The 26,843-nt window shown below is 42.2% G+C and overlaps 1 protein-coding gene across 4 annotated transcripts in view; it reads left to right on the top strand.

The window, feature by feature from the left end:
• The window catches only part of CSMD3 (CUB and Sushi multiple domains 3), a 1,198,342-nt gene that overhangs the window by 1,154,552 nt on the left and 16,947 nt on the right, over positions 1-26,843 (top strand). For all 4 annotated transcript variants that reach the window (XM_050940462.1, XM_050940461.1, XM_050940464.1 and 1 more), the window contains 6 exons: positions 1,415-1,588; positions 3,672-3,845; positions 4,105-4,178; positions 18,057-18,168; positions 21,380-21,559; positions 25,528-25,593. In XM_050940462.1, coding sequence (XP_050796419.1) covers positions 1,415-1,588; positions 3,672-3,845; positions 4,105-4,178; positions 18,057-18,168; positions 21,380-21,559; positions 25,528-25,593 — 780 coding nt within the window. The remainder of the gene's footprint in view (positions 1-1,414; positions 1,589-3,671; positions 3,846-4,104; positions 4,179-18,056; positions 18,169-21,379; positions 21,560-25,527; positions 25,594-26,843) is intronic.

Raw genomic sequence — 26,843 nt, 5'->3', positions numbered from 1 at the left:
AACTCTCCTTTCCCCATCTTTCTTCATTCACTGCTTCCCACTTACTCCCTCTCTCTCCCTTAAACTCAATCCAACTACTCTCACTTATGTAACCCACATACCTTCTGGGTGTGGGGCTCTATCCCAGCTAGTGGCACTGAGACCACTTAGAGATTAATGAGTCTGCTGTACAGCGTTAGCTAACAGCTAGTTGGCTTTTAGCTCATATGATAGAGTCTCATAGACTAAGCTCCAGAGGCCCCAGGTTCAATCCAACAAATGGGGTCTATTGGTGTTACACTTGCTCTCTTCTTCTTTACTCTGCTCTTTCCCACTGGTGCTCTCCTCATTCACTATTTCTCATTTATTCACTCCCTCTCACTCATTCACTCATCTCTTCTTTTGTCTGTCTCTCATTGTCTCTCTCCCCATCCAATTTGCTTTCCCCATTCTCTCTCCCTTTTCATACCCATCGTCCCTCATCTCACCCGCTTTTTCCTTGTCCCTTCCTCCTTCCCTTTCATCCTCAAAGTCGTAATTGCTGCAGGCATCCCTTGCTCCCCCACTACCCCAAAATCAAATAGCACCACTACTTTCCCATCACTTATTTGTGGAACTCTTCCTGCTGCTAACGTTTCTGCTACTCTCCTGGGCACTGTCAGACCTGAGATATAGGGGAGGGACCTGCGTTCTTCACTCCTGCTCAAGCCTAGAGTGTGTGTTGCCTTCAAAATCTCCCCTTGCCACCCTCAGGTCTGAGGAGGGGGAGTCATGTCTGAATTTTTAAGTTCCTCTCCTGCCTGTCAGGAGCAGCAGCACTAGCAGACTCAGAAGAAGAGGGAATCCCAGGACCCCCTCCTCTCATCCAGAAGTTAGATGCCTCCTGTTAAAGAATTACCCCTGAAGCAGATACTTCCGTGTGTGGTACCTACCGAGAGAGAGTGCTGCCATGCATGCACCTTTCAAGGAGTCTTGCTCCTGAATCTCATTCCTGTGTTTTAACAACAGCTAAATTGGCTAACAGAAAGAAAGAATTGGATTGTGACCATGTGTAAGTGAACATAATTATACTCCAGGATGCCTAACAGTCAACAAAAAACATTTTGTCACAAACACTATTAGTATTTTATCAAATATTGTATATTATATAAACTATACAGTGATTTCCAAGGGTTATCTTCCCAACTAGCATGATGCAGCATTCAACTTTGCATTATAAATTCTGATAACTGGCAACAATTGTGTGTCCCAGAAATAGAGGCAACCAGAAATATTAGCTACAGTGGTGTTGCAAGAATATAGTCAGGAAGATAACATGTCACCACTTGTATTGTCCTCCAGAAAGATTAAATGAGCACGTATGGTTCTTCTAGTAACTGTGTACACCAGGGATATTGATAGCAGCTATGCCTAATCACTTTGAATGTTATTACAGCTGTTACCTGCCCAACTCCTCCCCAGATCTCTAATGGAAGATTGGAAGGAACAAATTTTGACTGGGGATTTAGTATTAGCTATGTCTGCTCCCCAGGCTATGAACTATCCTTTCCTGCTGTTTTGACCTGTGTAGGAAATGGAACTTGGAGTGGTGAGGTACCTCAGTGCTTACGTAAGTATTTGTTTGAATCTTATATTTTATCCTTATTATTTTTCCTTGCTCAACTCTTGCTTGTCAGTCACTTTTTGGCCACTTATCGCATGTTTTTCAGTCGCTTGTCAGATTTCTTTGGGAAATAAAATCACTTGAACTTACACTAGTAAAAGGAGGAATCCCAGAACCTCCAATCTGCTACAAATTTAGGGTGTTGTATATGCACATTTTTCCATCCCAGAGAAATATAAGGCTCCTATGAATTACCATGTCTCATTTCCTTAGTTAACCATGTGAAAGAGAGTTAGTGGGCATCCAACAATAGCATGTTGCTGGGAAAAGACTTGTGAAAAATTTCAGATGAATGACGGAGTTTCCACATGATCTCTTTCTGTAAAAATTATCTATCTCCCAATAATGCCAGTTCCTTGTGAGGGAATTAAAGATTCCCCCCCCCCCCGAGAATTTGAGACTTTACTCATCAAATAACCACTCAGAAGAAACATTTAGACCTCAGTGTGCAAAAAGGCTAAACAAAATGTATGTAGATGTCTACAAACTATAATCCCAGCATGGCATATGTTTACTAGAGAACATAGAGTTTACACCAGAAAGCAGGGCCGGCTCTTCCATTGAGGCGAGCTAGGCAATCGCCTAGGGCGCCAGGATTTTCGAGGGGCAGCATTTTGCCGGGGGGGGGGCGGCAGGCAGCTCCGGTGGACCTGCTGCAGTCGTGCCTGCGGAGGGTCCATTGGTCCATGGCTCCGGTAGAGCTGCCGCAGGCATGGCTCCAATGGAGCCGCGGACCAACGGACCTTCCACAGAAATGATTGCGGCAGGTCCACCGGAGCCACGGGAGCGGCGCGTGGGGTGGCGAAATGGCCGTGCTCCTAGGGAGCGAAAAACTCTAGCAACGGTCCTGCCAGAAAGTAGTCATATTGAAGCCAATCTGACTAAGCACAGTAGTAAGTACTATGTTCAGTTATTGGTGTTTACGGGATCAGGCCCTTACAGAGTCTACAGTTTTCTCTTAGTAACAATTTTGCAGCAGAATCTATGCTGCCAATTCCGTGATGTAGTATGAATTTCCAAATTGTTGTAGATTAAGACCCCTGTCTTGCAAACAAATCTCTGTATGTGGAAACGCTCTGCAACCAGTGAGGTTATGTCAGAGAATGTGGAGCATTGCTGATCAGATCACTGGTTCATGAATCACAATATCCTGCTTCTGATAATGGCCAATACCTGCTACTGCAGGGAGAGGCCAAAAAACGCACCCAGCATGCATCCAGCCAGTTATTCAATGCTATGCCATGGACAGAAGAAAATCCTTGGAGGTGATAAGCTAAAAGCCTTAAGGCTCTGGTTTAGAATATATTATTGTTGGTAGATATATATTCTATTTAATACACGTCTATTAATGTTTGACTTTCAGATTCCTGCTTAAACTGCTTTCCATGTTTAATATAGTTATTTTATTGTAGTTCTATTTAGCCACACTAACTTTCTAGTGATCTCACTCCATACCCAAGTTTTCAGTTGTAGTTAAGTAAGATGAAGTAAGAAGCTGCCACTCCTAAAATTTGTTTCTCTTTGGACAACTTCTTTTGCTGCCTCCAAGAGCATGGAAGACCCTATAAGTAACAGGTGTTATGAGGTTCTGTTGTGCGAGCAGAGGACTGTCATACTCTGCAGTTGTTTTCTGTGTTGTATACTAACGTAATATAGGATTTGGGGATAGAGTAGAGCTGTGGATGTGGAAGGTTTTGTAGCTGGTGGAATCACCAGACACACAGTACATCTCCAAGCTGTTTCTTCTGCCTTTCTCATAGGCATTCTAGTCAGACACCAAAGCTAGTTCAACCATGGGACTGCAGTCAGTACTAGCAAAGATTGGCTATGTGACCTCTCCATCATGTTGAGCAGATTCCATTCCTTCCTCACTCCCACAAAACTCCCATTTATTTGGCTATGTATAAGAGCCAGACATGAGATTTGGAGTAACTGTTCAGCTAAGCTTAGGTACTTTAGTGTAAGACTTATTTTAATACCTTTTAGCAAATGCTGAATTGCTTTCCATATGTCACATCATTTTCCATAGCAAAGTTTTGTGGTGACCCTGGAGTACCTGCTCAAGGGAAAAGAGAAGGCAAGAGCTTCATCTACCAGTCAGAAGTCTCTTTCAGCTGCAATCCTCCATTTGTTTTGGTTGGGTCCAGTACTAGAATATGTCAAGCAGATGGAACTTGGAGTGGTTCTTCTCCTCGATGTATAGGTAAGATGAGATCAATATTACTGAGATCTATTGGATTCTTCTCTTTGATTCTCTCACTGCTAATCCTATCAGTTTGCGTTTGAGAACTCTGATTTATTGTGTTGTGTTATTCTACACTATCTGTGAAATATGACCATTTTAATCATGATGCTTCTACTGATCCTGTTCTCCACAGGGTTAAATTAAATATATCTGTTGACACACAGATTTTTTTCACTAAAAAAATGCCTTATGTTGTGTTTAATTTAATTTTTTTTAGAACCCACTCGCACATCATGTGAAAATCCTGGAATCCCACGGCATGGATCGCAAAACAATACATTTGGCTACCAGGTAGGGGGTGTTAAGTTGTTTTTATAGTACACAGTAGTTCAGAAGTTCTCAGACTATGATCCAGGAACCACTGGTGATTAAAGACCTTGCCTATGGTCTGTTAAGAACGAGATGCTCATATGGTGTTGGTTATCCTTATTTCCAGCTTCTGATTTGCATTAAAATCAGCAACATACCCTTTAAATATTTTTCCAGTACTAAATTCTATGCAAACAATTGTTATAGTTGCCAAACAGATGTTTTGTGATCGTAAATGGGAGGGAAAGTGTTCCACATACTCTGGAACTGGAAGGCAGGTAGTCTATGGGTTAATCCCTGTATTAAAATGTGGTCTACATGATGAAACATTTGGAAGCCCTAGTCATATATTCCATTTGACAAACTGTGATTTGGACCCTGCAGTGCTAGTGTGTATGTTGATTTTGGCAGGAGAGGTCGTTTTCTTAATTAAAAAAATAAAAGCAATATCCAAGTTATTCATCTATTCAAGGCCTTGTCTACACTGGCAAGTTTCTGTGCAGTAAAGCAGCTTTCTGTGGTGTAATTTCTGAGATGTACACACTGCCACGCCACTTAGTGCACAGAAATTGTGCAGTTGTAGCACTATAAAAAACCCACCCCAATAAGAGGTGTACAGCTTTCTGTGCCAGGGCTATAGCACCGCAGTGCCAGTGTAAACACCCTGGTTGATTACAGTGCTGCAATAGGCCTACAGAGGGTCTCCTACAATGCCTGTTCTTGCCTCTCTGGTCATCGCTTTGAACTCAACTGTGAGCCCCACCCCTTAAATTGCTTGAGAATTTTGAAAGTCCCTTTCCTGTTTGCTTGGTGACATGTGCAGCGGTTTCAGCGCATCTTTCCAGGTGACCATGCCTGCTCCACACACCAGGCAATCCCCCACTTGAAGCAATGCCAAGCTGCTGGGCCTCATCAGCATTTGGGGAGAGGAGGCTGTCCAGTCCCAGCTGCGCTCCAGCCATAGGAATTATGATACCTACGGACAGATTTCACGATGCATGACAGAAAGGGGCCATGCCTGGGACACAATGCAGTGCAGGGTCAAAGTGAAGGAGCTGCAGAATGCCTACCACCACGCCAGTACTGCACCCACGAGCTGCTGGTTCTACAAAGAGCTGGACGCCATATTCGGTGCCGACCCCACCTCCACTGCAAAGGCCACTGTGGATACTTCGGTGGCTCTTGTACCGTTTGAGAGTGGACTGAGCCAGGAGGAGGAAATCTTGGACAAGAATGTGGAGGGAGAGGGTCACCCAGAGACAGAGGATGACTTGGAGGTCAGAGATGCATGCAGCCAGGAGCTCTTCTCTGTCCTGGAGGAGGCTAGCCAGTCACAGCAGTCAGATCTTGGCAAAGTGCGATAAGGAGAGGAGGCCCCTGGTAAATGGCTTTGATTTTGAGAATCACTGAAGCGAATTGTTGGGTGCAGGAGGGTTGCAGAAAGCAGGCTTGTGTCTGTATGATATACATACCACCACATGCAGTGGAACAGGGTGTTTATTGACTCCCACACTTCACGGGAATCTGCTCCATGAAACTCTCATGGAGATACTGGGCAATCCACTGCTGCAGGTTCTTTGGCAGAGCTGCTTTGTTTCTTGCCCCATTAATGGTAACTTTCCTGCGCCACTCTGCTGTCACTGGAGTGGGAACCATTGTTGCACACAGGCAAGCTGCATCAGGGCCAAGGTGGAAGCTGCAGTCTTGGAGAAGGTTCTCCCTTGATTCCCTGCTCATCCTCAGCAGTGAGATATATTCCATAGTGAACACTGCCTGTGGAAAATGTGGGGACAGTAATGATTATAAGCCCTGCCCCTCCCAGTGCTGGCTCTTCCCAAGAGCCATGTGCCCAGTGTACAATATGGTCCTGGAACACTGATTTCACCTGCCCTGCGGTTACTTACTGTTTTGGGGGTCTTGTGGCTCATGTGTGCTTGCCTGGGGTCAGCCGGTTAGTGACAGGTATGTGAATAGTGGCTGTGTTTTAAATCACTGAATCAGTGGTCTGTGTGTTGCAAACACTAGTGCGTCTGTAAAATTTTGGCTTCTCAGATATGACCATGGGAACCCACCCTCCCTCTTAGTTATCTCTGGGTGAACGACTGTACAGAATTAGAAAGTGGCCACGAAAAACTAAAGAGGACTTTCTGTGTGATGTCATGATGCACTCCACAGCCAAAAAATCAAGAATTGAAGGAGTGAGAATAGGGACTGAAAGGAGAATGCATGCGCCAGAACGAAGCCACGGAGCAGCTCTTAAACATTATGGGACACCAAGTGGACAGGCTCCAGGTGCTACTAACACTGAAAACCAAGCAGCCCCGTGCCCGCTCTCCCCTGCCACTGCTGTCACAAAACTCTTTCCCATTCGCCCCCTAGACACCGCCAACACTCTCTTATCAACCTCCTAGCTTCAGTCTGTACTTGCTGCATTCCACTCCTGTCCCATCACAGTCCAAGCCTGTGGACTCCCAGTAGCCACTGCACTCAACACCCGTCCCTCTGCAGTTTAGCCCTGCTGAAGTACAATACCCACTGCACTGTACTCCAAAGACAAGGTTGCATATGATACTTGGACATACACAAATTTTTAATGGTCCCAGGATCCCACCTCCTCCTGGAACCCTTCCTTCCCCCGTCCCCTACAGTACTGATGGTTTTTTTGTTTGTCTTTCTCCTCTTGATTTTTTTTTAATAAAAGAATTGTTTTGGTTTGAAAGCAATCTTTATCCCATTAATTGAGAGCAAATAGAGCCCTGCAAAGCAACAGGCAATCACCAGTCACAATCACCTCCTAGCGTTACTGCACTCCCAGGCATAGCAACAAATATTAGTGGCTTCAAACTGCAGCCTCAAGACATTTCTGATCCTTATGGCCCTGCACTGTGCCCCTCAAAGAGCCCTGATCTCTGGCTGTTCAAATTCAGCCTCCAGGCACTGACCCTCAGCAGTCCAGCCCTGAGTGAAGCTTTCACCCTTCCCTTCACAGTTATTATAGAATGTACAGCACAGAGCTCTAAGCATAAGAATATTGTCACCAGCCAGGTCCAGCTTCACATATAGGCACTGTCAGTGGGCCTTTAAATGGCCAAAAGCACACTCAACAGTCATTCTGCAAATTCTCAGCCTGTTGTTGATCTGCTCCTTGATAGTGTCAAGGTTCCCTGTGTATGGCTTCATAAGCCATGGCATTAAGGGGTAGGCAGGGTCTCCCAGGATCACAATGGGCATTTCGACTTCCCCTACAATGATCTTCTAGTCTGGGAAAAAAGTCCCTGCTTGCAGCTTCCTGAACAGGCAAGTTTTCTGAAAGATGCGTGTCTCATGCACTTTTCCGGCCCAGCCTGCGTTAATGTCTGTGAAACACCCACAGTGATCCGCAAGCACCTGGAGAACCATAAAGAAATACCCCTTCCGATTAATGTACTCGGTGGCTAGGTGGTCTAGTGTCAGAATTGGAATGCGCGTGTCATCTATTGCCCCTCCACAGTTAGGGAAGCCCATTTGTGCAAAGCCATCCACAATGTCATGCACATTGTCCAGAGTCATGGTCTTTTGGAGCACGATGCAATTAATTAATGGCCCTGCACACTTCTGTCAACACGAGTCCAACGTCTGCAGCCACTGCTTGTCATCCCAGATGTGCATGATTATGTGATCCAACCACTCAGTGCTTGTTTCCTGAGCCCAAAAGCGGCGTTCCACTGTGGTCAGCACCTCCATGAATACCACAAGCAATCTTGTGTCATAGCTACTATGCATGGCGAGATCAATGTCAAACTCCTCTTGCCTTTGTTGTTTAAGGAGTAACTCCACTGCCCCCATGATGTGTTAGTGAGAGCGAGGAGCATATTGGTCAACAGTGCAGAATCCATTCCTGCAGACCAAAGAGACAGAGCGCACAGTACACAAACCATTGAAAGATGGTGCCAAATGTGAATGGAAGCATGGGAATTGCTGGGATGTGAAGCAATGCATCACGGGGCATTGGGACAGGACCCAGGATGCCCCAGGACCCCCTCCACCTTCCCACAATTCTTAGCAGCAGAAGAGGAAGAGATGTTCTGTGGGATATCTGCCAGGAGTGCACTGCTCCAAATACCAATGCAAGTGCTGCAAATGTTAACACGCTATTGTGCAGGCAGCTGACAGTGTGAACACACAACAGCGGTTTCCCTTCAGCACTCTCTGAATGGCGATGTAACTGCCGGCGATGTAACTTTGCCAGTGTAACTATACCTTTAGTTTTGCTTATATTGGGGAAATACTAATATAACATCAAAACCTGCAATTGAAGATATTACTCAGTTTTTAATCACACAAATTTGTCATTGATTTCAGTGGGATATTTCCTAGGTACGGATCAAATAAACTGAGTAAGGATGTCAAGATTTGGCCTATATTTTGCTAATAATAAGATAAAACAATTATAGTCAAGCCAATTTTCCTCTTGCTCACATCAAAATATATCAGGAGAGATGCCGGTGTAAAATTAATGTGAGTGAACAGTGAATCAGTCTTATAGAGAATTGATACGAGCTTTTGAAACAACAAAATGCTACATTAGAAAGTGCTTATTATATTGCATAGGCATTGAGTCATTGCAATTGCCATTTTCTGTAATTTTGTTGTCAAATTCTCTAGGGTCATTTGTCTGACATGTTAAACATTTGTCTTACATTCTGACAGGCTAGTCTGATCCCTCTAGTTTTATGTTTCTTTTTGTTTTGTTTTGTTTTGTTTTTCCCATGGTGAATGGAAGCATCATTAGCATCCAGCATACAACTCTTCAAATAAGCAGGCAAAATGTCAACTGATATATAATTTCTAAAACAAATGTCGCTTTTGGCAGGATTTACAACTTTGATCCCCAAAATTCTAAGGTTAGTGCCTTGCAGATTAATACGGCAATGCTGTAAATGCACTTCAGCAACAATTATTTTGCATATCGTATGGCCTTCCATACTACTTCACTTAACCAGCAGCTTATCCTCAAGCTCCCATATAAAGGAGTTGGTGCTGTTTAGGAACCAAATATTTAAACATCAATTTCTGTCACACTCTAGGTGTGATTGCATAGTTAACACAGTGCTGTATACTGGTGTCATTGTCACAGCAGGTCAGGGAGCAGTGATTATTACTCGCTTTCTTTCCCTATAGGAATTGCAGCACTCCTTCTTCTGCTTAAGGAGAAAGGTCAAGAGCTAGCTCCTTTCTCTGATGCCTAATGAGGAAGGAAAAACCAAGATAACACTCCCTTGGCTACTCTGGATAGACTTAGGGGCAGGATAAAGAAGAATCCAAATCTAAATCCAAAACACAACAGAGCAGATCTTGGCAGAAAGACAATCAACACCTTCCCACTATATGTAGGAAGACTTTATGGAAAGTTAGAGAGACAAAGTGGGTGAAGTAATATATTTTATTGGACCAACTTCTGTTGGTGAAACAGGCTTTCAAGCTCCACAGAGCTCTTCTTCACGTACCTTGTCTTTCTAATGTCCTGGGGCCAAGACATTACAACAATACTGCACATGTTTATGGAGGATTAGGCAGAGCAGTTTGAAGTTTTTGCATTGGAATAATGAAGAGTTTTTGTCAGATGAAGTTCTGCTTCTAAAATAGTAGATGTTCCTCGCAATTTATACATATGCAGTGTCACCAGTTAACACTAGTAGAACCAAGCTGCACTTCATTGTGCAGCTTCTAATTAAGATCTCACAAACACAGAGAAGTTCAGGTCTGAGGCTAAAAGTAAAACCCCAACCTAGTTTGCCCTCCACTCTCTGGCTGCTGGTTGTCAGATTACACAGGATGAACATAGCATGGCCTCTTGGCAATACTAATCCCAACGTATGGGTTGCCACAATGCCAATTTCTTCCTAGCTATCCACTTCCCTACCTGGCCAGTCCTCTTCTGTCACTAGAACTCCAAGCTCAGGCTCTTTTGAGCTGGCTACATAGATAATTATCCAGCCCTGACCTCCCCACTTTGCTGTATGGAAGTGATCTTCAAACTTTGCATTTTATAATCTGTGCCTACAAAAAAAGCCGTTACCTGCTTGTTTTCCCAAGCCTCAAAGCCAGCATCTTCGCACAGTGGAGGTCTCTTCTAGATCACAGCACACATGCTACCACCATATCACAATGTAATGATGCTAGTTGGAGTTTTCCAGAGGAAAGATTAGGCAGAAACTGAGTAAGGGTATCAGTATTTGGCCCTTGCATATTAAGTTAAGCAGATGTCTATCAAAAATGCAAGCTCAGCCCTACTTCAGAAAGCAGCACAGAATGTAAATAAATGGTAGCATCTAGTATAATTGGGATGTGTGCCTGAATTTAGGATATTATTCATTCCAATATTTTGTTATGTAGCAAATCTATCCTGAACACAATATATTATATCAAGCAGATTTTACAAAGACAAAATACCTTTGTCTCAGTATATAGCAACTTCATCTGTAAGCTTGAAAAATAAATTGCTTCTCTGAAATGAACTGTGGATTTAGAATATTTGTTCAGAGATATTGCTAGTAACATAGGAAATTGTTTATAGCACATTGACCATAAGCCATTACAGCACACCACACTGCTGAAATGAAACAAGGATTTATTTAGAACAATCTGTCTTGCATGCAAGGCTCTGTAGTTCTGTTTTTTTTTTTCCAATATAAGTTTTTGTGGAAATTCAGCAAGTTTCCTGCACATTAAAGCTTGAAGGGAGCCAAAGTGCAAACTGTATTTAGAAAGAAAAATAGCCACATTACACCCCTAGTATCCTTGTATTAGCTCTTGAGTCTGTTTTATGATGCTCCATATGATATTCAATATGAAGATAAAGGAAAACCTTGTAAACTTTCTTCTTCTGTGAATTTAGTGCTTATTAAGCTATAATAATAGAACAGTAGAATGAAAACCTGTTTATTTCAAGATAAATGCTGTATAGTATGGCCAGGCATGTGCAAACCCCCAAGTCTGCCCCCACCACTATGCCCCAGTCTTGATCTGGAGCAGTGAAGGAATAGTTCATTCTCAGTCTAATCATCCTTTAACTTTCAACAAGGATGCAAATTGTGTGAGATTATGTGATGTGCACACATATTCACAGGGAACTAAGACTACAAACTTATTTCACAGCTGCCAACAATTTTGTTTATTTAGTAACAAAAACTTGTATTCCTATAGCACTGGACTGGATTAATATCAGTGATGTACTGGTGAAAGTCTCCATGTTCCATTACCAATACCCTGAGCCACCTAGTTTTTCTGAAAGAGCCTTTATGATTACGTAGGTTTTCAGCTAGGATTCAGCAAGGGTGTCAAGAGGTGCATTTTATTTCACTTCAAAGAGAATGGCCAAATGTTAGTTGAGCAAAAGAACTCATACAGCAGAGGCATTGGGGAATGCACACCAGCTGTCCCTCATATGCAGGCATACTTGCCTTCCAAAAAATAACCTTTTATTGCTTTTATTTGTTAAAAAAATACAGAGCATTACAATAAATAACAGATGCTTAGTATGAAAAGACTGCTTTAAGTCCTTTTATGGACAGAATAATGACTCGTGACTAAAGATACACCTTCTTACTCAATGGATCTCCTTCCTGAAAGTCAGATCTAGTAGCTAGTGATGAAAATAAGATTTTCCCACATTTTAGTTCCATTCAACTAAGAGAGGATAGAGTGAGATGGCTTCTGCTCTAGTTTGCACATGATTGTGAAGAATAGTTAACTCTGTTCTAAGTGGCGAATCTTTATTTCTGGTGCAGACAAGCAAGCAAGAAAGAACAGAGCTTCACTCTAGTTTGCAGGGGTGGCTGGTAGAGAAAACATTTTTACTTGTAAAGTGAAGAACCATGAGTTTTGCACAGGTTATTATTAGATCTCATCGCCAGCCAGTGAATGGATACTGGACATCTCATTAATGTCCCATTCACCTGGTCTGATCACCAACAACTGCAAGCAAAACCGGTAGGGTGAGCTGACTGTGGTATGAGCAAGATACACATTAGATTCTATGTCAGTGGTGGGCAACCTAGACCACACATAAGGCCCATCAGGTAATCTGATTGCTGGCCGCAAGACATTTGGTGATGTTGACGGTCCCCAGGCATGCCCCCCTACAGCTTCGCCACAGTTCGCAGTTCCCAGCCAGCATGTCCCTGCGGCCCACCACTTCCTGCACCTCCCATTGACTAGGAACAGCAATCTGCTTCCACTGGACACTGTGGGGGGCCATGCCTGTGGATGGTCAACATCAGCAAAATGTCTCGCATCCCACAATCATATTACCCTCATGAGCCGCATGTGCCCTGAGACTTGCAGGTTGCCCACCACTGCCTCTAAGTCCTTTAGCCAGTTTAGAGTGAATAACCTCCCAGTGGAAGTTCCTTACATTATTAAATCCTCTCTACATATTGTAACATAAGGATCATTTGAAGGAACGATATGAAACCAGATTGTCCAAAAACCCAACAAACTTTAATGCAGTCATCGCCCATATGCAGAAGTACCTGCTTTATCTACCTCTCCTACAGCTGGAAACCCACCACCCTACACTTTGTTTCAGTTTCTTTTCCCCTTCATCTGACTCTAGCCACATCCATCTACAACCCATTTTGCAGGGGAAAGGGGAAACCCATTACAATATCCTGGTGTAATCTGGCAACTGGAGGACTAAGAACAAAGATGGTTAGAATTGCACTTAAAAAAATTAATTCTCCTTTCTTTTCCAGCACTCATAAAAATTCAGAGAGAACTCTCAGCAAATGCTTTGGCCAGTTTTTACTTTATCTGAATTGGTTTTACCATAACTAACCAAAATGTCTCCTACTCTTAGTGAAGTGAATTTGCTGCAATCTCAGATAGAAGTGTGTGTTTTTCAGTAACAATTATGCACATAGCTCATGCCTCCCATTTTGAAAATGTATTTTCAGTACACATGGTTATTGTTGGGAATGGTTAATATTTATACCCCTTCTTCTGAGATGAGCATTACCCCTCTGCTGAGTGGTAGCAGATATCCAGGGCTTTGCAGCTTGATTTCCCAGTGGAGAAGAAATCAGTGATGCAGAGTCTGGGTATAAAATTAGCCCCATAGTGCAATTTAAAATAAAAAAGGAGAACACTGCAGAAATATTTTCATGTGTTGCTACTATATCAGGATACAAAAACGTGAGTTGTTTTAGCACTTTTAGTGGAAAAATGTTTATGGAAATTTTGTGAATGTTATCAACAGAAATTTTGCATAATATTTATGTTAGTAGTTGATCATTTCAGTTTCATAGTCTTGGATCAGGGATCTGTGGCATAGGAAGACTGATGTTCCCAGATGGTAGGCAAGGTGCTTCTGCAGGATGAGGAGATTGTAGGATGGATTGGTGGGCTGGAGGATATGGGGGCTAGTAATTTTGAATGGGGGGCAGTGCTGTGGTGCACTGTCAACTTCAAAGGAGAGGAATTTCCACAGCCCCACACAATCTCCAATTCCTTTGCCTTTGAGGCAATGACTCCGTACGAGGGGAGTTGATGTCTGAGGAACTGAGAGGTAGGCAAGAGAAGCAGAGTTGGGATAAAGTCTGCAGCCACAGTATGAGTGAGCTTCCTCTGTCAGGGTTCCTCTAGATCTTGGAGACCCAGGATTTTTGCTGCATTAAAACCAATGGGAATGACTTTTCAGGCACTCTTTAAGGACCAACATTCTGTTTGCACATCTCTGGTTTGAGCAGGACTACATTTTACAGAACTTGAAATCATAGAATCATGCAAATGTAGGACTGGAAGGGACATTGATAGTTCAGCTATCCCAGTCCCCTGCACTGAGGCAGGCCTAAGGATCATCATCCTAGATCATCCCTGACAGGTCTTTGTCTAGCCTGTTCTTAAAAACTTCAGTGACAGATGTTTCACAATCTCCCCAGGTAATTTGTTCCAGTGTAACTACCTTTACAGCTAAGACATTTTTCCTAATGTCTAACCACATCTCCCTTGCTGCAATTTGAACCCATTACTTCTTGTCCTGTCCTTCCTTAGTGAATAAGGAAAACAATTTATCACCCTCCTCTTTTATGTCCTTGAAGTCTTTTATTGTGTTCCCCTCATCAGTCTTCTTTTCTGAAGACCACACAAATCCGATTTTTTCAGCCTTTCCTCACAGGTCATGTTTTCTAGACCTTTCATCTTTTTTTGTGGCTCTCCTCTGGATTTTCCCCAGATTGTCTGCATCTTTCCTGAAATATGGGTGCTAGCATTGGACACAGTATTCCAGCTGAGGTGTTATCAGTGGCTGAGTAGAGTGGAAGCATTACTTCTCATGTCTTGCTTACAACACTGCTCCCAATACATCCAAGAATGATGTTCGCTTTTTGTTTTTACAATTTTATTATACTGTTGACTCATATTTAGTGTCTGATCCATTGTAACCTCAGATCATTTAATTCCTATTAATTCCTATTAATTCCTATTAATCATTTCCCATTTTGAATTTGTGCAGTTGATTATTATTATTAAGTGGAGTACTTTATATTTGTCCTTATTGAATTTCATCCTGTTTATTTCAGACCTTTTCTCCAGTTTGTCAAGATCATTTTGCATTCAAATCACCCTCCAAAGCACTTGAAACCCCTCCGAGCTTGGTTTTGCCCACAAACTTTATAAGTATAGTCTCCATGCCATTATCCAAATCATTTATGAAGATATTGAATAGGACTGGACCAAGGACCAATCTCTGCAGGACCCCACTCGATATGCCCTTCCAGTTTGACTGTGAACCATTGATAACTACACTCTGAGTATGATTTTACAATCATTTGTATACTCACCTAACAGTAGGTTCATCTACACTGTGTTTCCCTAGTTTATTTTTGGAAATGTCATGTGAGACAGTATCAAAGGCCTTACTAAAGTCAAGATATATCTATTGCTTACCACATATCCACAAGACTTATTATTGTGTCAAAGAATCATAGAATATCAGGGTTAGAAGGGACCTTGGGGGTCATCTAGTCCAACCCCCTGCTCAAAGCAGGACTAATCCCCAACTATTTTTTTTTTTGCCCTAAGACCCTAAATGCCCCCTCAGGACTGAGCTCACAACCCTGGGTTTTGCAGGCCCAAGCTCAAACCACTGAGCTATCCCTCCTCCCTTAATAGCTAAGAATGATATTAAGTTGGTTTGACATGATTTGTTCTTGACAAATCCATACTGACTCTTTCTTTTCACCTTATTATCTTCCAGGTGCTTACAAATTTATTGTTTAATTATTTTCTCTGTTAGCTCTCTGGGAACTGAACTTAAGATGACTGGTTTATAATTCCCCGGGTTGTCCTTATTTCTCTTTTTATAGATAGGTACTATATTTGCCTTTTTCTAGTCCTCTGAGATCTCCCCTGTTTTCCACAAGTTCTCAACAATAATTGCTAATGGCTGAGAGATCTTTTCAGCTAGTTCCTTAGGTGTTCTAGGACATATTTCACCAGGCCCTGGTGACTTGAAGACATCTAACTTGCCTAAGTAATTTCTAACTTGTTCTTGCCCTATTTTAGCCTAAGATCCTACCTCATTTATGCTAATGTACACTATATTCATCATCTGATCAGTTTTTGGTGAAAACTAAAACAAAAAAGGCATTTAACACTTTGGTCATTACTATATTTTCTGTTATTCTCTTGCCCTCCTCATTGAGTAATGAGCTTACCCTGTTTTTGCTCTTCCTCTTGCTTCTAACGTATTTGCAAAATGTTTTAATGTCATTTTGTGCCTTGGTCTTTCTAATTTCATCCCTACATGCTTGTCTTGATTTTTTTGTATGTATCCTTTGTCATTTGACCTATTTTTCACTTTTTGTATGACTCTTTTTGATTTTCTATATTAGAATGTTGATTGAAGATTACTGTGGGGATTAAAATGGATAGAATTCCTGAGTGTTTACATGATGTACCATTGATCCTTGATCTTGAACAAGTTACGTAGGCCAATATTTTCATATTGGATCCCTAAGTAGCCTATGTAACTCCCATTGCTTTCTATGGAAGCCAGTGGAATTTCCACTACTCAGCATCTCAAAAATTAAGCCACTTTGTTTAGGTGGAAAATATGGATGAAGGTAAAGGGAAAAAGAGATGTATCCAGCTCTTTCCTTCATTCAGAGAAAATTGTTGATTCCTCTTTGAAATAATATTTCTGAAACAAAGTGGAGAATAAGTAGGTTCATGTCATTTGCATTCAAATGAAACAGATGTGTTTAACACAGTGGCATTGATTTGGTGATTGGAGCAGGAGCAAAAGGATGTTTGCTTCAAAACCAGAATGTCAAAATATTGTTTGAGTGACAGATACCAAATAAATAGAACAGGTGTAGAAGAAATCTTGGTTTAAAACTGTTCATTCAGAGAAATGGAGGGCTGATGTCCACTAAGAGTAAGGCATATTGCCAGGCAATCTATTATAATTGATTGGATTCAATGCTACTTTATCAGATAAAAGAGCACTAGTATTGCAATTCATTGCAACTTCAGTAACTGTCAATAGTGTTTTCCTAGTATGTATTTCATAATGAAAACCTGATTTGCTGCACATCTTCCAAAACTGATCTCTTTAAAGTAATTATATAGTCCAGTGGATGTTGTAAAGGAAAAAAGTTTCAATATTAATTCACATACAGGTACTAGGCCTAGCTCATAGCTCATGTTACATTTCACCATGATGAGAATACTGAGCTGAAATGGAATTTTGCTATAAAATTTCAAATAATTGTCTATAGCAGTGAAGCACTGTGTTTAATGGGATTCAGTCGTTATGAAAGATGTGCATATTTTACCTTTTGGGGATCAAGAACTTTTATCAAGCCTTTTAATCTAAATTAAGAAAAATGTAAATGCATTGTGCTGTGAGAAGTTAGTACAAGCTCAACAACCTTTCCTTCAAAGATGCATCAAAAGATACACAGTTCACTAGATGGCACATTTGGCCTATGACTTCTATATCTAAAGATTTTTAAACACTAGTGTAAACGAGTTAATTCTCAGTGTATAATTAATGTCTCTTTACTTACTGTATTCAAAAGAGATGATACTGCAAGTCATTCAGACACTGCCACCACCCCAAGCACTGCCACCCCAAGCACTGCCACCCCACTGCCACCCCAAGCACTGCCACCAGACACTGCCACCATCCCAAGCACCATCCCAACTCACTGCCACCCCAACTCACTGCCCCCACCCCAAGCACAGCAGTCAGGCAGCCTTCGGCGGTGTTTCTGTGGGAGGTCCACTTGACCACACAGATTCGGTGGCATTTCTGTGAGTTATCTGCCGGTCCTGAAGCTGCGTACCTCCTGCAGGCATGCCGCCGAAGGCTGCCTGACCTCCATCCTCACATCGACTGCTATGCCTGGAGCTGCCCCTGACTGCCGCAAAGATTTCAAAACTTGCCTGATTTCCTGCCCGCACACTGACCCAAGTCCATGGTAGCCCCTAACAATGTGACAAGGAGATGAGAGCCTGGAAGGCCTGGCTCCCAGGTTTGTGACTCCTTGGCAGTCCGAGGTCCCAGACTCACAGCCCTTTGGCAGACAGAGCTTCCAGGGCTTCAAAGATCCTTGGCTCCAGGGCAGCCCACCACATAGACTGTCCCAGAGTTAGGGCTTTATTCCCTTTCACTGAGATTTCTGAAATTTTGTGGTTTTGTTCCAAAGTATCAAATCCTCCACAGAATGGAATTCCCTTTTTCTGCCCAGCACTTGAAAGGACCTCATGATTCAGCTTATTCGTCCTGCATTCCGTGTTGGAGTTTTCCCTATTGATTGAGAACACTTGATATTTCTTTGTGATAATATCATTGTACTTTCACTGTTTCAATAGGTGGGAAATGTTGTTCAATTTCAATGTAAAAAAGGACACCTTCTCCAAGGATCTACCACCCGAACTTGCCTACCTGATCTTACGTGGAGTGGGATTCAGCCAGAATGTATACGTAAGTAATGAGTGAAGGGGATAAATATTTTTCTCTTAGTTTTGGATGGAAATAGTTTCCCATGATAGGTTTCATTAATTAACTTATATGTACTATATTGTTGAAAAGTAGTGAGCAATAATAAACTATGTTTTGGGTTTTTTTCTATTTCTGTAACGGCTTGTAGAACTGTGAAAGATTAAAATCACATTTTACACAATTTATCCATATTCATGTGATTTTAATCTTTCACAGTTCTACAAGCCATTATAGAAAAAGGAAAACCAAAGCTTCATTTATTATTATTTATAGTTGATCGGATTCAATGCTTCTTTATCAGATAAGAGTAGAGATGAGAGTGGGGCTGCAGGAAGGGTAGGGGGAAAGGAAAGAGGTCATAGTAAAACTCTGTGCAGCCCTAAATTACACTGAGGATGGGCAGCCTTGAATCAGGGAGTAGCCCTCTCTGCACTCCTTCCAAGTGGAATATAAAGGCCACTAGGTTTAGTCTGATATTTCAAAGCATATGCTCCAGTATTAATAATAACAATTTGTTTGAACTGCTTTCCTAGTATCCAGTGCTGATGCTTTCAAAAAAGGGCAGTGTGGTTAGTAATTAGTCATATCTGAAATAGAGAGGAAGTTCTTTCTAAGGCAGAGAAGCTGTTTCACTCCTAGGGGCTTGGCTACACTGGCCCTTTTACAGCGCTACAACATTTGCGCTCAGGGGTGTGAAAAAACACCCCCCTGAGCACTGCAAGATACAGCGCTGTAAAGCCTCAGTGTAATCAGTACCGCAGCGCTGGGAGCGCGGCTCCCAGCACTGCAAGCTTCACCCGTAAAGGATGTGGTTTATGTGCAGCGCTGGGAGAGCTCTCTCCCAGCCCTGGCGCTCCGACCACACTCACACTTCAAAGTGCTGCCTCGGCAGTGCTCCCGCAGCGCTGCCGCAGCAGCGCTTTGAAATTTCAAGTATAGCCATACCCTAGGCAACTCTACATTTTAAGAGACTTATGCAAACCACTGTCTTGTAGTGCTGATTCATTGATACTGTAATGTCACAAGTAATGCCTTCCAGTTCTACAAACAGCCTGAAGACATGCCACCTGGAATGGTCATAAAATATATCATAACTCATGACATAAGATAAACAGTATGAGAACTGCTCATTACATGGATGGGAGCACACAAGGTTGCTCTGCGACGTTGTGTTAGTGATTCAGTAGGTGACATACTTCTCTCTGACTGCTGAATCAGTGTTCAACTGTGATGAAAGGTGACACTCTTCTTTTGAAGGTGCCATGTTTTGGATGTAGTGTAAAACTAATGTCTCAGACACCTATATCAAGACGTTTTTCTCACAAGTAGGTTTATTAAGGGTCATTCTGGGTAATTTCTATCCTTGATAATTACAGTTTGTTATACCTAAAATTACTCCTTTTAACTTCAGGGTGACACATTATTTTTCTTTGAGTGATTGCACATGTCCATTTCACTTCGGGTGTTTGTGCACACCGTGTACTAGCAACAGGGATTTATCCCTTAGCATGCTCCCTGTGCTGTCTCAACCTGCTGCGTGATGGTTTGAAGGGCAGAGTCATCCCCGACCTCTTTCAATTCCTTCTTACCTCCTGTGACATTTATCGGAGAGTTCTACCTACCTGCTGCAAGTGTTTCCCTCTTTCTTGGGATATGTCTTCACTACTAACGTTAAAGTGCTGCTGTGGCAGCAACGCTTTAACGTGGATGTGTAGTTGCAGCACCAGCCCCGGAGAAAGCTCTCCCAGTGTTTTTAAAAACCACCCCCACGAGGGGAGTAGCTCGCAGTGCTGGTGTACTGTCTACACTGCCACTTTACTATGCTGAAACTTGCAGCACTAAGGAGGGTGTTTTTTCACACCACTGGCTACCGGTTTGTTACTTCATCTGTCAATTAAGTTAGCTTTTTTGGTAGCAATTACCACTGCAAAGAGAGTAGGAGAATTGAGAGACCTGGTGTCTGCCCCACAGTGTACAGTGGTCTACAGGATATCTCCGTCTTCATCCAAATTTCTCCCCAAAGTGATTTCTCACTTCCAAATCAATCAGGCAATATACTTACCAACTTTCTTCTCTAAGCCTCATGCTCATAAGGATGAGGAGAGATTCCATACATTGGATGCTAGGAGAGCATTAGCCTTTAACTTGGATAGGACTAAACTGTTTCAGTCTCCCTCCCAACCATTAACAGAGATTGCAGACAGGATGAAGTGTCTCCCAATCTACATAATTCCATCGAACAGGGTGCTCGCACATCCAGCAAGATCATACACAGCGTCTGTAGCCTTTCTAGCTCAAGAGCCTATTCTGGATATTTATAGAGCTGTAACTTGGTGTTCAGTACATACTTTTCCTTTTCATTATGCCATCTCTCAACAGTCTGGAGGACAGGTAGTCCTTCAGTCATTATTCAGACTCTTCTGCCATCTCCAGATTGAACTGTTTGTAAGTTTTCTGAAATGGAATGACATGCAATACTCAAAGTATTAAAAATGGTTTCTAACCTGTTTTGTAATTGTTGTTCTGTGAGATGTGTTGCACATGTCCATTTCACGACCCACAATCTTACCCCTCTATATCAGAGTCTGTCTAGTAAAAAAGAACAGAGGGGGGGTTGTGAGTGGCTCTGCCTTTTATACCATTGCACAGTAGCACTATGCAGCAGCAGGTGAATGTGGTACCCTGATTGGTACCACTGAGGAAAATCTCAGCGGCCAAACAACTGAAGTGGAATGGACATGTGCAACACATCTCACAGAACAACAATTACGAAACAGGTTAGTAATCATTTTTCTTCATTTCCTGTTCTAAACTCTTATTTAGTTGCTGCTTTGTATTAAGCAATTGTTACAATTCATGCAATGGGTAGCTGACTGTTACTGCTGTGTAAGGCAATCAATACATATATATGGTGTTTGGACCTTCCAGAAAATCTGCAAAGGTAGACTCTCAAACTCAATGGGCTGTCACACAGGATTAAAGGTCTGCCTCATGAATATGCTTACAGGATTGGGCCCAGAGTTTATAAAACTGTGAAGTGCTTAGTGAGCTCTCAGATGAGACAGAACATATACATATAAGTAATTATTGCTAATACATTTTGTTTAATTAACTAACTGTCAAAATGTTTGAGGTTTTTTTCTGAAATATTTTTACTATTTCAACCAAAAAGTAACGTACAGTTTCTTTGTAGCACACAGCTGTAAACAACCAGAGACTCCAGTTCATGCTAATGTGGCTGGAATGGATCTTCCTTCACTCGGTTATACATTGATTTATACCTGTCAGTCAGGCTTCTTCCTAGCAGGAGGATCAGAACACAGAGTCTGTAGATCTGATGGCACATGGACTGGAAAAGTTCCAGTTTGTGAAGGTAACCTCTTCTGCTCCCCCCATCCCTCCCTCTGACTTTCAAATATTAAACTTTAAATTTTCCCTTACTTGCTATTTAGTAACAATATATCTCATAAATACATGTTTTTAAAATCTGTATATTACTTTGTCTTTTTCTATATTTCATATAAAAGCATTATATATTTGTGGGTAAAGTATTCAAAAGCACCCACTTGACGTAGCACATACATCCTAGTGATTTTCATTAAGACTTAGGTCCCTAAGTCCTTTTTGAAAATGGGATTCAGACTCCTGAGTCACTTGGACTGTTTTGAAAATTGTACCCTATATCCATATACAAGACATATGGATTGTACAATAGGCTTGTGTACATGTTATATCAATTAGAACTCCAGACATGCAAGCCTAGAGGATCCACTTTAACTTCAGTCGATATTACCATAAGTATGTGCCTTCCAAAACTGCAGAACTCACTGATATGCAGAGCTGATGTTGGGTTTTCTGGGGTTATAAAACTTAGTGTACAGGACAATGTTTGGGAGCATGTGCTTTCCATATAAGAAGAAAAAGATGGCATGTTGAGAAATGAAAATGAAAATTTAGCCTGCATTTAAATTCAGAATTTAAGTGATGGCATGAAGAGCAATTGAAGCTGAAGACCAAACCCTCTAATTCTTTGATATTTACAAAGCATAATAAAGAAATTCTGTAGCATAGTGAAATCTGCCCATCCTATCTTGCTTCCTTATACCAAGAGGAATTAATGTAGGAACCAGCTCCATTGGCTGGCCAGCTGCAGCCAGATTACATCCCTTTTGTGTTGTTCAGGTACAGTCTTCCCTCCAGTTGACCAGTGTAGCACATCATGAAAGGGACATGGCTATGGATGTATCATGGAAGAAGTAGTCTGATCAGGGAGCCTGACCAAAGGGGAGAATGGTGGCATTAGATACCCAAATTGCAGTTCCCAAGAGACAATATGCCATCACAGGGAAAAGTAGTTTAATATTGATCAAACTGAAAACTAAGTGATTCGGGTCAGTACCACACACTGAAATTAAACATTTCAAATTGAGACTATTTAAATGTTTTGTTTTGATCAACAAATCCAAAATAAAATATTTTGCAATGTCAAAATTAAAAATTTCTCAACTTTTTGTTCTATGAATGTTTTTAATATTTCAACTTTTTGTCCTGATCTGTTGAAATATCACAGTTTCCCAAAGGATGGAAATTCCAATTTTCACTGAGCTCCTTAATAGAAAATATTATCAAGGTATTCCAGATAAAGTGTGGTGTTAATATTATCTTTGTGTGAAAGAAACCTCCTTGTAACCCTGGTGCGTTCTTCTTTTCCATTGTTTCTATTGTTTTACTTCAGGGTACTGAATTGAATACCTCTACTCATATTTGAAATGTGTTGATACTTTCCTTTGCAATTAAGGGACCCTTCAGGGTAACTGGAATTTGTTCCAAGAAATTTCTTCTGCTACTTTCAAAATAAACAACAGTAGCTGTTTTTACTTCCTGCTGCTGCTGGGTTAGGGTTAGAATTAGGGTTCACTACAGAGACAAGCTCAATGCCATCTTTCTCTGTGGGAGTGCATGGTTGTCTCTAATATTGGGAGGAACATGGTCCTTGGGGATACACATTCTGTGGATCCACTGAACCACAGCTCTGCATAAGGTGGCAGAAAAGAATACAGGTGATATTAAAGGCAATAATCTTTCTAGCAGCCATGTCCTCTCTCCAGTTTGCGGGGATAGGATTCTGTGTCCTCCCAGCTTCTTTTATCTACACTTTTATACAGAATAAGGTAATAGGGGTGGAGTACCTGAACTTAAAAAATCAGAATGGCACCCCTGTTTACACAGCAAACCAGAATCTGTGCCCCTAAACAATAAGCCACTCCTCATCAGAGGGTGTAAGGGAGGTATATTAACAACTTCAATATCTTTAAAAGGCAGGAGATGAAACACTGACAGTTTATCTTCTTGCTTCTTTGTTTTCACCTGGAACATTTGATTGATTTTTTTTTCAAATCTTGGCAATTTTAAAACAAAGTAATGGGTCAAAAGTGGTTAAAAATAAGTTTCTCACTTCTCTCTCTTCAGTATTACAGGAAGATTAGAAGAGGGAGCAATGTCTTCAAAATTATTAACTCTTATTCGAATGAAATATAGCATACCCTGAGGAACCTTTCTGATTTTACTTATTACAGAGAGAAAGATGAAAAGCCATGTTCCTCCCACAGGGGGAAGTAGTTAGAAGAAAAGCACTATGTTCTCTTGTTCCTCCCTGATGGAAATGAAAATAGTTTTTTTCAAAAATGACTGAATCATTGACTTAAAGGGAACAAAAATTGAATCCCTTTCATCTGTCTAAGGGATATCAAAGATATAAAAGGAATCTCAGTAATAAAGATCCATGTGTCCATTGTACAGAAGATCTGCTTCCAATACAATGGATTCAATGCTTCATTCCAGAAAACCAGAACTTTTGGGCAGTGCCATCACCTAAAAGACAGTTAGCATGAATCAGGTTCAAGTTAGAAGGGGATAATTCCAATTGACTAATTCAAGGAATCTGATTAGTCCCTATATCAAATTTTAAATTGTATTATGCAAATACATCCTGTTTGTCTGCTGAAGATCTCTGAACATCCTCTGATGTACACTTCTACCCTAGTATAATGCGGTCCTTGGGAGACAAAAAATCTAACCGTGTTATAGGTGAAACCGTGTTATATCAAACTTGCTTTGCCCCTTCCCATTCCTTGTTCCCTGACCACCCCCTCCCGAGACTCCCATCCCTAATTACCCTCAGGATCCCACCTCTACCCAACTCCTCTGTCCTCTGACTGCTCCAACCCCTATACACCCCTCCCCGCCCCCTGACAGGCACTCACCAGCAGTGGTGGGAAGCAGAGCAGCCCAGCCCCAGTCCACTCCACCCTGCCAGCTTCCAGACACGGTGCTCTGCTTTCTGCCGTCAGTGAGTGCGGGGAGGTTGGGGAAAGGATCCCCCCCTGCACTCACCTGCGGCGGGAAGCAGAGCGGCGCAGCCCCAGCCTGCCCTGCTTTCCTTGCCCCGGCCCCAGCCATGTTGCTGGAGGGCGTCTGGGGAAAGGTCCTGCATTGACCTGCGGTGGGAAGCGGAGTGCCACGGCTGGGAGCTGGCAGAGTGGAGCTGGCTGTGGCTGGGATGCTCCACTTCCTGTCACCGGTGAATGTGGAGAGGTTGGGGAAAGGGTGCCCTCCACACTCACTGGCGGCGGGAAGCGGAGCGACGTGGCCCCAGCCCAGTCCACTCTGCCACCTCCCAGCCGTGGCACTCCGCTTCCTGCTGTCGGTGAGTACAGGGAGATTGGGAAATGACACCCCTCTGTACTCACCTGCGGCAGGAAGCGGAGCACTGCGGCTGGGAGCTGGCGGAGTGGAGTGGGCTGGGGCCGGGCTGCTCCGCTTCTGCCACTGCTGGAGAGTGTGTGGGAGGGAATCCCTTCCCCCAAGCTCCCTCCCCCAAGTGACACGGCTGGGACCAGGGCGAGGGAAGCAGAGCGGGCTGCTCCCGGCCCCCAGCTAATCCCCTGAGCCACTCTGGGACTGCAGGGCCTCCAAAAGTGCCCTCCCACAGCTCCTGCCCCCCAGGCCCTGGTGGGGGGAGCCCCTGACCACCACTGAGACCCTTTGCCCCTTACCAAACCTCTCAGTCCTGGTCTGGTCCGACAAGCTGCTCAGAGCAGCGTCTCAGAGCTTTACCATGTTGTATGCGAACCCACGTTATATTGGGTCACATTATATCGGGGTAGAGGTGTATGTCTGGTTTTTTTCCTCTTCGGTGATATAAATGTACATCCCAGCCCCTTTAAGTGTGCTAAGGAATTAATAGAATTTTAAAAGCCTGAGTGATTTAAGAGCAAATGTCCCACTGAATGTCTTCAGATAATTACTTGTTGTCCATCTTTTTGTTGTTCTTTCTAACAGCTGGATCAAAAATATTAGTGAAAGACCCTAGACCAGCTTTGGGAACACCGAGTCCTAAACTAAGTGGTGAGTACCTTGGCTTTATTCCAATGGCCCAATACTCTTTGCCTGGTACCTCATGCGTCAGTGCAGTGGTTGAAAATGATACCAAACAAATAGCACTGTTTCAGACTCATTTGGTACTGGCATAAATGATTTCACAGGCAAAGGACTGTGGCTGAATCTAACTCTTGGCAGGTAAATATTGATCCTTAAATTGATTTATGCTAAACAAAGCTCTTCAGTAACCATACTTCAATCTCTCAATAGTGGACAGACATCAAAGTAGTTGGTAAGTGCACTTATGACACCATGTGTTTTCAAAAGTCCATGATGATAACTTGCTATTTACTGCTCTAAATATTGAATAGAGTTTGGTTGCTCTTAACCATCCTCTATTGTATTTTATTCGTGATTTTTTAGCATGTGGGTTTAGTTCATGGACATTTGGAGTCTATTTTTATCAAAGAGAGGAAGTTCCTATCTGTTTAGCTTATCAAAAAGAAGATAGAGAGGTGACTTTATTGCAGTGTAGCTGTACCTTCACAAGTTGAAAATACCAGTACTCAATGGCTCTTTAATCAAGCCAAAAAAGGCATAATAAGACCCAATTACTGGAAACTTGAAGCCACATAAATTCAAATTAGAAGTGTCACAATTCTTTAACAAGTGAGAGTGATTAACCATTGGAACAAACTGTCCCGGAGGAAGTGGTGGATTCCCCATTTTTTGATGTCTTCAAATCTGCATGCCTTTCTGGAACATGCTTTAGCCAAACACAAATTCTTGGATCAATGCAGGGGTAATCTGGTGAAATGTAATGTCCTGGAATATACAGGAGGTGAGACTAGGTGATCTAATGGTTCATTTTGGCGTTAAATTCTATGAAACTATAAATCTTAAGCACTGAGTCTGATTTAAGATTAGCTAGCCCCAACTTCTGTGCATCTGCAAAGTCCCACTGACTTCAGCAGTCAGATTGGTTGGTGTACACTAGCTCATCCATAGAATCATTAATGTAAACTTCAAAGAATTTTGTTTCATTTGTGTCTCTGTATTTGAAATAAATCAGTACAAATCTAATACAGAAATTCAAGTAGCTGTAGAACTGTTCATTGCCGGCTTTTGTAATTTACCCTATTAAAATGGTGTTTGTTTATTTACTTTCAAAACAAATGAAGAAAGCATATGTGATTTCTCTTTCAGTGTAACAAGCCCCTCTGTCCTGATGTCTCACTCTGTACTGAAAGACATATTTGTATTCTGTTTGCAGATTT

This window comes from Gopherus flavomarginatus, chromosome 2 (assembly GCF_025201925.1).
Source record: "Gopherus flavomarginatus isolate rGopFla2 chromosome 2, rGopFla2.mat.asm, whole genome shotgun sequence".
Taxonomy (NCBI): domain Eukaryota; kingdom Metazoa; phylum Chordata; order Testudines; family Testudinidae; genus Gopherus; species Gopherus flavomarginatus.
The sequence above is the reverse complement of the archived record's forward strand: the minus strand, read 5'-3'. Positions and strand labels throughout refer to the sequence as shown.